At 40.4% G+C, this 11,643-nt stretch overlaps 2 protein-coding genes across 2 annotated transcripts in view; one reads left to right on the top strand and one right to left on the bottom strand.

Annotated features, from left to right (window-relative positions):
- The window catches only part of LOC101567447 (DCN1-like protein 1), a 56,197-nt gene extending 52,751 nt beyond the window's left edge, over window positions 1–3,446 (top strand). Inside the window, exon 8 of the mRNA XM_023704766.1 lies at window positions 3,309–3,446. Coding sequence (XP_023560534.1) covers window positions 3,309–3,446 — 138 coding nt within the window. The remainder of the gene's footprint in view (window positions 1–3,308) is intronic.
- Window positions 3,447–8,464: 5,018 nt separating this feature from the next.
- Window positions 8,465–11,643, bottom strand: part of Atp11b (ATPase phospholipid transporting 11B (putative)) — a 92,216-nt gene continuing 89,037 nt past the window's right edge. The window contains exon 29 of the mRNA XM_023704778.1: window positions 8,465–10,860. Coding sequence (XP_023560546.1) covers window positions 10,758–10,860 — 103 coding nt within the window. The 3' untranslated portion in view covers window positions 8,465–10,757. The remainder of the gene's footprint in view (window positions 10,861–11,643) is intronic.

An 11,643-nucleotide genomic window follows, 5' to 3' on the forward strand; every position in this document is an offset into this window, starting at 1 on the left:
TAAAAAGAGTCCCAATAGACCAGGATCCTGAACCAAGCTCTTCATTAGGTGTATATTTTGACTCGTACACTCCTCCCTCCTGGTGACCTTTTTTGGAGGGGCTACATGGTTTTGAGGAACAAAAATTTGTATTTGGATAAAATTCAAATCAGGATTTTTGTTTTTTACAGATAAAGCTTTTGGTGTTATATGGAAGAAATCTTTGCTTAGTCCAAGGCCACTAAGATTGTCTCCTATTTTTCTGTATGTTTTATAGTTCAGGTCTTCAGTTTGGGGTAACCATTCAATTTAAGTTGATGTATACATATTGTACATGAAGTAAGGATCTAGTTGTGGTTTTTTTTTTTTTTTTTTTTTTTAATCAAGTCCCATTTTCCCAGCACCATTTATGAAAAGGCCTCTTCCACATTTAATTATGTGAATGCTTTTGTCAAAAATTGGTAGCCCAAGCCAGGCATGGTGGCACATGCCTGTAATCCCAGCACTCTGGAGGCTGGCGCAGGAAGATACGTGGAAGTTGGGGCCAGCCTGGGCTACATGGTGAAACCCTGGCTCAACAAAAGCGGGTAGGTGATTTAGCTCCATGGTGCAGCACCCGCCTGGCAAGCATGAGGTCCTGTGTTCGATTCCTGGTAACCCCTCTCTCCAGAAGCATGGTTTATTCTACACTTTCTTCTGTTCCATTATTTTTGTCAACCTGAGTAAAAAGCAAATACTCCAAAGAGTATTTGGGAACAACAGAGCATTGCAGTAGTAATACCATACAGCCACACCATACCACTGCCATAGTAAACAGTGGGTGTACGCCAAGAGACTGGGCTAAGGGAAAGTTATTTTTGTTTTTCAAGACAGGTCTTGCTATAGTTCAGGCTAAACTTGAACTCATGATCCTCCCGCCTCAGATGCCTGAGTTCTAATTTTGCTCTTGTAGGTATGTATCACAGCATGTAGCATAATGGCAAGCTTTTTTTAAAAGAGCTGGGCATGGAGCACATGCCTGTAATCCCAGCTTTCTGGAAGCTGAGGCAGGAGGGTCACTGAAAGTTTGAGGCCTGCCTGGGTTACTTAGTGAGTTCAAGGCCAGCCTGAACTACACATGGGACCCTACCTTTAAAACAACAAGAACCTGAAAACAAGCAAAATTACCTCAGATACAGTATTTGATACCAAAATTCTTGACCACAATAACAAGTGCATCTGAATGAGGTTGGCAGATTTCCTTACAGTTGCTTAGGGCTCTGTGGCATTGGTGCAAGCTGGTAGCTCGGCACATGGTAGGCAGGCACACTCGGCACCGAGCTTGCTCAGCCCCTGCCCCTTTCCTCTAAACATTTTAAGGTGGGCTTTTTCCAAGTTGCTTAGATTGGCCTCTAACTTCTGATCTTCGCGTCTCGGCCTCCCAAGTAGCTGTGATCATAAGCATGTTGGCCCACCTCGCTGTTTAACTACTTTTTTTTTGGTGCAGCCAGGGATTGAACTCGGGCCCCTGCACTTGCCAGGGCAGTGCTTATTCCACTGAGCCATCTCCCCGGCCCCTTAACTACTTTTAGATGTACGCTGAGGCCTCAATTGCTTAATCACAGCGATTCCATAACCTGCTGTTGAATGAGGAATGGCCAGTGCCTTCGAAGGCAGCCTCGCCAGTTTACCTTCATGCCCCAGTCCCTGTGAGGGTTCCAGTTTCTCCCCAGCTCCTCAATACGTAAACATTTTATTAAGGGCTATACAAATTATACAGATGCCAAAATGACTGATTTGCAATTCTACTATCGATGCCCTTTCTGGTCTATACAGCCTATCTGAATATAAACCATTTTAAACTAATATCCTACCAAAAGTCTGACTCAGCAGAGGGCTCTGCAGCTCAGAAGAGCCTTTCAGGAAGCACGAGCCTCGTTCTGTGGCCACCGCCTGGTCCTGAAGCGAGCTCCTCGTGAACTCAACTGCACTTGAAAGCAGTTTCCTGATGACATGGTTCCTACACTTTTCTACATTTCTTCTGCAGTAGGAACATGATTTGTCATGCTCTACTTGTTGTGCATCAGAACTCAGAAGTCACCCTAAAGACAATCCAAGCATACAACTCTTCAAATAGAAAAGATGCTCAGGTAAACCGACTCATCCAGAGGCCTATGCTTAGAACGGAATTATGTAACCCGTGCATCAGCAGCTTTTGCGAAGACAACACTTGAATGTAGGTAACAGGTGAACTCTTTTTTTTTTTTTGCGGAACCCGGGATTGAACTCAGGCCCTTGCGCTTGCCAGGCAAGTGCTTATTCTACTGCACCTTCTCCCTGGCCCCAACAGGTGAACTCTTAAAAGCTCACAATTTACAGAGCATTTTCAGATTCCCAAGTGCATGGCAGGCTTTTCATGAATGACGCAGTTTCTAGATGAGTTGCGTCTTCTCTACTGCTGTTGTATTTCTCTAGAGCCCTTATTTAGCTGTTTTGATGATTTATAAAATTTGGATATTCAAAAAAACATACCTTAATACAATCAAAGGCACAAATGATATTCTTGGGATACTGTGGTAAATTTGTGGCAGAGCCTGCTACGATGGTGTGTACAGTCTTGTACTTAAAATAATAGAGAAACACTTAAATACTTAACACTTAAATAATAGAGAAACACTTTGTTATGTAGGAAAAGTTTTATTTGATAAATATAACTTCATAAACTTTTAAAAAATACTGAGCACTGTACAATAAGTTCACACTAGTTACTGGCAATGCAGAGAATTTTTAAAGGATTACATTAGACAGCCACAGTATCTGAGGTCCAAAATTTTAACCAAGTATTGCTACATATCTCCAGCTACTCGTTTTTCATAAAAATCTATCACCATTATTATAAACATATCACTGCTTTTATAGGAATATCATTCAAATTATTTTACATATCAAACAGCATTTTAATGTTTTATTTTATGAAAATAGATGACACATTTTCAGATAGAAATAAAAATGTCTATAAAGGGGGACTAAAATTAACAAGCATGTTTTACATAAAACTCTTTGGCTCATTAGTTTCATCAGTACCTGCCTTTTAAAAAATTCCTTGTAAAAATTATTTTTACAGGGAAACCACAAGTGTGAAAGAATTGCTCCTTACCCTCAGCCCCCAAGATTTAACAACTCCTAGCTCTTCACTGGGAGTATTAGTGGCCTTGACTCCTGCCTGAGGGTCACAGCTTGGCGGACGGGCTCAGCTCCACCACCTTCTGCAGTGGACGTGAGCCTAGTCACAGAATTAACTAGCTGACAGCCGGCCTTTGGGCGTTTTGCCTGTTTTCATCTGCACTCAGAGCAGCAGTGTTGGGCAGACAGCTCAGAGCCATGGAGCATCAGGCCTGGAGTTCCCCAAGCCTCAAGCAAACCCTGGCAGCGGGGCTCTCCATAGGCCACTGCTTCCGGACAAGCCCGCACCGGTCAGAGCTGAGTAGGGTGCTGAGTCTGCTGCCTAGAGCAGGGGATGGGCAGCTGGGAACACGAACTCGGTGTCCTTATCTCCAGAGCTCCAGCCTCCCAACCGACCAGGCAAAGACTGTGAGTGGGGCTCATAGATCTGAGAGCACTGCGTAACCAGCAGTGACACCCGCAGCGTCCTGCTCTGGCAGATACAAGTATGGTAATTATCAGCATGTACTTTCCAAAGAATTTGAAAGAAATAATGCAAAAAAAGAAACTTTTCTGTGATTGCTATCATAGAGTACTTTTATAATATGGATAGTAGTAATAGAAAACTACTGAACATTTGTAAACTGTATTGTTACTTTCGTAAGTAAAATCCTCTTAAAATTACAAGATAGCATTTCTTTCAAAATGGAGTAAGTTTTGAACAGTAAAGCAGGAGGGGTGCTAGTGGGCGTCACTGGCTGTTTTGGTGCTGGGGTTAGAACCATGGGCCCCATGCATACTCTGCAAGCTCTCAACCCCTGAGGACATCCTTACCCTTAATTTAAAAAATTATTTTAAAATAAATGACGCTGGGGATGCAGCTCAGCAGCCGAATGGCTGTGCAGTATGTGCAAGGCCCTGGATCTAAGGCCCCACAACAGGGAAAAGTTCTCTTTAGCCAACTGTGGCATCGAAGGGAGGAAGTGCGACTGTCACATCCCAGGGCCTGTGGCAGCCAGTGGCACCTGCTGCAGCTGGCCACAGGCCACTTGCCAACTTAAGCCTCATCTCGTGGTAGTGGTCAGTTCATCCGATGGCACAGGAGCACTGTTAAGGCAAGTGTGATGTGGGCCCACTGACATTACTTCAGTGTTTTTTTTTAAAAGACAAAGTCTTATTATCGAGTCCAGGCTGGCCCCAAATGTATGATTGTCCAGCTTTCACCTCCTGAGTGCTGGGATTTCAGGCATGTGCTACCATGCCTGGCTGTCATGTTGTACACATACACTTTAGAACATATTCTACCTAAGAGAAAGCAAATCCCATATTATCCTCTACTAAACTATCCTACTATTTCTGCATTGTTTCTCCTCTGGAACAAGTAACAGTGAATGTGTGTACTGTATACTGTACTGTCTGTCCCTTTAGTGTATTTGCATAATAAAAGACCTTCTTAACCTAGCTCCTGATTGTCCAAGAAGGGCTCTTTATAAAAATGTTTAGCACAAGCAAACAGAATGCCAGCCAGCACAGGTAAGGTCTTAATTCTCCGTCTATCATTCTTAATTCTTGTTCAGCAGCCCAAGCCTCACAGTGAAGAGGAAAAGTGAAGAGGTGCACAATGAGTCTCCAGAAAGGAACTGCACCATGAAGGGACAACGTGACAAAGCTTCATTTAACTGTTTTCCTTTTCTTTTTTGGCAGAACCAGGGATTAAACTCAGACCCTTGCTCTTGCCAGGCAAACGCTTATTCTACTAAGCCATCTCCCCGGCCTTTTAACTGTTTTCTTACAATGTCTACATTGTCTAGGAGCATTATATGCTGCGCAGATAAGCATTCTTAAACTTGTAGCCATTTCCAGGTCTTAAAACGTTACTTTTAACAAAACAAATGACAATACAAATTCAAGATGGAAACTAAGTTTTAAGATGAAAGCAGTTAACTAGACTGATGTGCGCCTGATCAGTCATTCTTAGCCTTTAATTTGTTATTAAAAATTTAGTACTTTAAACTTCACTTCATTTACACTCCATAGTCACTCCTTACAACGTACAATGGGACACTGGGCAGCGTTTACCTTACTGTGTAGTCTGTGGTGATTTAGGTAACATATGCTAATCTACAATAAGATTCTTAACAGAAACCCTTCATTCTAAAATTTAGCTTACAGAAGGGCAGGAATAATTTTAAGTTGGTTACAAAAGTTGCTCTTCTCTTATTATGGATCTAATTAACCATATTTTGATTTGTATAATTAAAACTATTTCCAATATATAAATACTGTCCAAACTTGTTTTTTATTAACATAGCAAACTTTACAACATTGTCATAAAATACTATTATAAACAGAGCCTTTGGACAGAGAAAACCCAAATTTATATGAGCTGGGTTAAAGCATGCCAAAGAGCCAGTGATATGGACATTAAATTAATAATGACATTTAATCTACTCACTAAAGGTTCTTTATATTAGGGGAAACTTAGTAAACATCACTTTGAATGGGTGGCAAGCCCTGGTCCCTGGTTCACATGGAACACTGCCTCACGCACAGCCTCCCGGCTGCCACAGCACGTCTGGGGAAACCTGGCCCTGGAGTCAGCACTGGGGAAATGAATTCTCCTAGTTTGCCCTGTGAACTTTGAGCACACTAATGAATTAACAACAAAAATTGCTGAGGTACCAAAATTCCATATATTCATCTTAACTTTCCCCACAAAAAGCTTTAAATATAACTCTAATAAAAAAATAGAGTTCTCAAGGCAAACTTTCAGCATAATTTACAGAAGCAGATTTAAATAGAATTCAATAACCAATCTAATCCTAAAAAATACAAGTAGGAGTTACCTCTTTTTCTATCTTGACATTAAAATATAGTGGCTTAGGCAACATGCCAAAATGCCATTAGAAGTACCCTATGTACAGGGACAACCCAGACAAAAAGAATAAAACTCCTATCATAAATGTTGACATGTTCATACTCAAATTAAGGGGAGAGTAAAAGGGTTTGTGTTAATGTTTCTATTTCAGAGTGGGTCTGCACTACTGCAGGGCTCCGGAGAGCAACTGCAGAGCTAGCGTGGCCATGGACAGGACAGTCAGCCCTGGACCTGAGGAAGGAAGGTGCGATCGCTCTACAAGCGCTACTGCCCTTTAGCAAGTGGACGAGTCCATTGTGGAGAGGGTCAGGACGCTCCTGTCGTTCGTACAGAAAGGATCCGAGGCACTCCATGATCTAGGGCAACAATAAGAGAAGAGTTTGGCTCACCGGGGCCTATGTTTTAATTGAGAAAAAAACTGAGTCTTAATATGTAGGACTGAAATATAGTTTGAGTTTTAAAATAATCATGGATTCATTTTTGAATGCTAAAGAGAAGTTCTTCACACTAGCACTGAATGCCCATTCTATTTACATTTTACAGAAACCTGGGAAGATTATGCTCTAGTTATATAAAAATATTTGCCAAAATTCAGACATTCTTTAGCATTAAAACATCATCTGGAGGTAGTAAAGCATGAGATGCTTTTAAAAATCTTAATCAAAAAAAAAATTTTTTTTTAGACTTAAATACATAGTTTTATTGAAAAGCAACTAGGCTATATGTTGACATTAGGGAAGGGGCATATGAACCAAAATTCCCACTTACCAAAAAGCCTTGGAATGGAATAGCATGTTCATATTATTATTCTTTTGTATTTTTTATTAAGGGTCTCACTACGCAGATTGGACTCTAGTGATCCACCTGTGTTCAGCCTCCTAAAGTGCTGGGATTATAGGTGTGTGCCACCACGCCCCGTATCAACTGCCGTCTCAGTGTACTTCAGGGGCAAGGCCGGCACAGAGCATGTTCATATTATTGGTCACATATTTTCACTGTGAATTCTGCACTAGATATTTCAGCCTAATTAGCTTAAATGAAGTTAACAGTTTACTCAAAGATACCAAAGACCCTTGCAGATCATTGGCACTTTTACCAAACTAAGGAAGAAAAATGATTCTTTACTGGTTTGGAAAAGTAAACTATCTGAGTGAGAAGGACTTAAGCAATCCAACAGGTGGTGCTTTATTTGGAGCTGTAAATTTAAATTGCCTTGAACTAATTTACTATTTTTCAAAATGTATTTGGTACATTTAAAACAGCTTGGACTCATAGTGATCTTCCTGTTTTTAGCCTCCCCAGTGCTGGGATTACAGACGTGTGCCACCACGCCCCAGACTGGTGGTCAGCTCAGCACACTTGGGGAGGGGCAGAAGCAGCACAGGGATGGGCACCGGGATGGAACCCTGCTTGAACTAATTTAAATTAAAATAATGCATGACAAAAAGTAGCCTGCCATGCTCAAAAAAGGCGGCTCAAGGACAGTATCACATCACCAAGGAAAAAGGTGGCTTTTCTGAGATCAACAGTACTCAGTGATAAGTGTATTTCCTGTAACTTCTGCCAGAGAGGACACTTTCCCCGAAGAGGTGTCAGGACAGGGCTGGTATTAAGAAGGGCCCTGCTGGTCTTCATGAAATGTCTTGTTTTTTAGAGATTTTTGGTTTTTGAATCAATGGGGTGAGCAGTCACCGTCAACTCTGGAAGCTAGAGACTTACAGAGCTGGGTAAACACGCACAACTGCAGAGCGCTCTAGTTTTTCTGGCTTCCAGAACAGCCTGAGCAGTGGGAGAAAGGGCTTGTTTACTTCTGTCTCCCCAGCACCTGGAACTACGTCTGGCATATATTAGGCACCCAGAGTTTGTAGAATAAGTGAGTAAAAATAAGAAAATGGATATGACTTACACTTAAGTCATACTTAAGTGTACTTATGGGGGGCTACATTTTAACTACAACTTAATTGTCAACACCCTCATTATCTTGAGTCAAATTCCAAATTGCCATTATTTCATATTTCCCTTTTTCATCCATTCCTTAAACCAAAGAAAGCTTTTTGTTTTAGTGCTACTGGGGAGTGAACCCAGAACCTCATATATCCAAGCTAAGTGTGCTACCACTGAGCTACTTGCCCAGCTGAAGAAAAAGTAAGTTTTCCTTTATGTCTCATCTTTTCAAAGAGCACATGTGCACTCAATGTTGAATATCATTTTTGACAGATATTAAATACCGGACTGCAGATTAACTCCTTCCTATGTCAAAGGTCATTTTGATTAGAATAATGTACTATTAGTACAGTATGTACAAAAAACCATCCCTGCTGCAGTATAGCTCCTTAGGGTAAAGCATGGCACCATGATGCTCCATGAAGCTACTAAGCCTACAATATGGCATACTCCTTTGAAAACAATAAAACCAAAGTAAAAATTTTGTGCCTAGATATGAATTTAATCAGCAGACAAACCTGCCATATATAATCCCTGTTTTATTTCTCAAGTGATGTGCGTTACTTCTGTATGTCAAAGAACAAGCAGCCAAGCGCTTCTACGTCATGTCATGGAGGCCTCAGATCGTCCCATCCTCAACTTAAGACATGAAACGGAAATGCAGGATAGAGGCTGCTCGACAATCAAAATGGAAATGCCAAACACACTTTAGAAAGATAATTTTCTGCAGAAAACAAAATCAGGACTACATACCAAAAGGACTATTTCACCTTAACTATAATGTTCATATAGCCCTTTGAGAAGCACCAAGTAGCTCTATATATTGTTATGATTTTATCCCCTAGGAAATTATAACAGTAACTGATATCAAAAGACTTTAATCTACAGAAAAAGAAAAATGACAAAAGTCACTAATGCCATGACCTGAAATGTTGGACAACACTGCAAAGGCATTTATAATCTGTCAAACGTGATATTAATTACTAAGTTAAACATTTTGTTAGAAAAACACCTTAGAAAAGAGTATGGCACACTTGAGTGAAGAGAAACAGCCAGCAGAGCCCCTCAAGTCTTCCATGCCAGCCTGCCAGCGCCTGGACGGGGCTTGCTGGGTGACCCAGACTGAGGCTGGGCGGGGCACAGGGTGTGCAGCCTGCACGGTTCACACCCAAGAGCTGGTCCACGTGTAGTGCAGAAAACATCTGGGGCTCTTTTAAAACTAATCTAGGTTTTAAATCATTAGCAAAGCTGCATACTGTCATTAAAGAGTTTATGTGCAAGTAGAAATTTTTAAAAGTCTGTAAATTCTTATAGAGTATCTTAGTCTATTTTCCATTTTGGTCTGTGTGGGAAAGTGGTGTTATTAGCTAAAACAACATGGTGAGTTTAGATCCTTCTAAGCCATCATAGCCCAGGGCTGGGAAGCTCACTGGCTGAGGTACATGAAAGAGCTACTTTTTTATACTGTGTATAAGACATAACAAAATCTCATTTAGTTTAACTATTCACAGTCATCCTTTTATGTGGGATGAACTTAAGTCAAAATTATATCACAGCATTATGGAAATATTTTGAATCACATGTTATAATCAAATCAGAATAAATGGGGATTGAAACTCTAGGCATTATGTTAACATAAAATGTTATTTATCAATTTAATTGTACCATAAAGACATGGCCAAAAGTGAAGTGAAAAACCAATGAGTTCACCCATAAGTTACCCAAATTTTAATATATGAATGATATCATACCCATCACTTTAAAAACACAAAGGTAACCAAACATTAAAACAATTTTTGTATTAACAGATTAAATCCCTTGTTCCTTGCCTCAAGGAATGAAGCTTTTCTAGGCAGTGGCACACACAGAAGGTGGTGCTACTCACACAGCACTCTGGGGAAAATGGTTCGCTACACTGCGCCCGCTGTGGCCCTTCAGGGCCCTTGGGCAGGCAGTGTGGCTTCCACACTGTGAGTATGATACCATTCACCTAACCAACACCAAATGCAGAGAAAGTGGCTGCTAATTCTGTAGTTTCTCCTTAGTAATGATACACACCTTGGGCAAATGTGGAGAAATGAATCCATTCACCTTTAAGTGATTTTTAAATGGCATTTACCAAAAATTGTCTTTTTGGTGATAGTTCATAAAAGGAAGCTATGCTAAGTTTAACTGCAGAAGTAGGTTTGGGAGGGGACAAAATGCTAAGATTCTTCTGAGCCATAATTTATCAATAAATGCCAAGTAAAAGAAACTTAAAAATCATAATTCATTCCATAACTTAATTACAGACATTACAAAGGGGCAGGAGACAGAAATATAGCCTTGTGTGTTTAACCCTGAATGACTGATAGAAAATATACATGAAGAGTAAGAAAAGCAAAGCCTTCTGATTTTACCCAGAGATTACTTTGTAGAGACAAAAAGCAGGGGGAAGCCTCAACAGAAAATGAAACAGTAATATCATTTTAAAAAGAATGTTATACAAATCAACAGAAAGTACCACATACACACTCCTATTCACATTTTAGAATGACTATAAAATAGGACTTTTTATCCACTGTATGAAGTCTCTGTTCAAAGGTGCCTTTTCTTCCTTTGTGTGTGAAAGCGCCCCACCCAAAGCCACACAGTGAAATCTATGGTCAGAGCACTAACAAATAGACTTTCCACTTCAGGCTGGTAAAACCAGCTGCTGATTTACTGCGCACCTAAGCTGCAGGCTCGTCCTGCTCCGCCTTACAGGACGCTCATCTGCAGCAAAGGCTACTTAGAGAAAGGTCCCACCTGCTAAGGTGGGCGCCGCCGCACCGGCCTAGGGCTCGCTCCAGCATTCTTCTAACAGACGCGCTTGTTGCTTCTCCTGGGAAGCAGCACATGGAGTCCAAGCACTTGACACTTGCATTTGTTTCAGTAAACTGGAGAGAGTAAAGCAGAAAAAATTAGTTACAGCCAGATCTGGACTTCCGAAGGTACTAAAGTAATAAATGACGACAAGCACTATACAACCAAATGTTTTCTATAATATGGAAATGTATGAAGCATTCACAGAATCATGCAAAAATATTTTGAAAACAAGTTTAGTGAAGGGTTTTAGTCCTTCATTATGGTCAGATTGGTTTGTGTCAGCCACTCAAACAATGAAGTCTATTTTGGCTTGGAGTTTTGTTCATGTGAGATACTCCTGCAGCTATAATAAGTGTTTAGCAACTGAGAAATGCAGACTACGAACTACCTTGAAAACTGCAAAATAATGCATGGCAGAAGCTAATCTTCAAGAAAAATGACAACAGCAATGAACACTTTATGTAGTGTCTCCTGTGAGTCATGTCGAAGCACGTAACATCGGTCTACTCCACGGTTATTTCTGAAGAAAGTATTGGTTGCTTTAGGTTGCTAAACAAGGATTACGTGCATCCATGCCTATAATCAATTTATCATGTTTTTAAAGGTAACCTGGTGACACATAGATTAAAATTTACTAAACCACTTGATAAACAGTACTATTAAAGTTTAATTTTTCAAATATGCAAAATTTATATTCATGCATAAAAAGCCCAACAAGACAACTTTATACTACTAACAATTTTAATTGTATTAAAATGAGGAAATAAAAATGGCCTGAAACATCTCAGTGAATCCCAACCTTGGTTTTGCTACTCAAGGGCACTTGTACCGTTTCATGGGTTTTCATTTCAAAA

Source organism: Octodon degus, unplaced genomic scaffold, assembly GCF_000260255.1.
Source record: "Octodon degus isolate 3935 unplaced genomic scaffold, OctDeg1.0 scaffold00203, whole genome shotgun sequence".
Lineage (NCBI taxonomy): Eukaryota > Metazoa > Chordata > Mammalia > Rodentia > Octodontidae > Octodon > Octodon degus.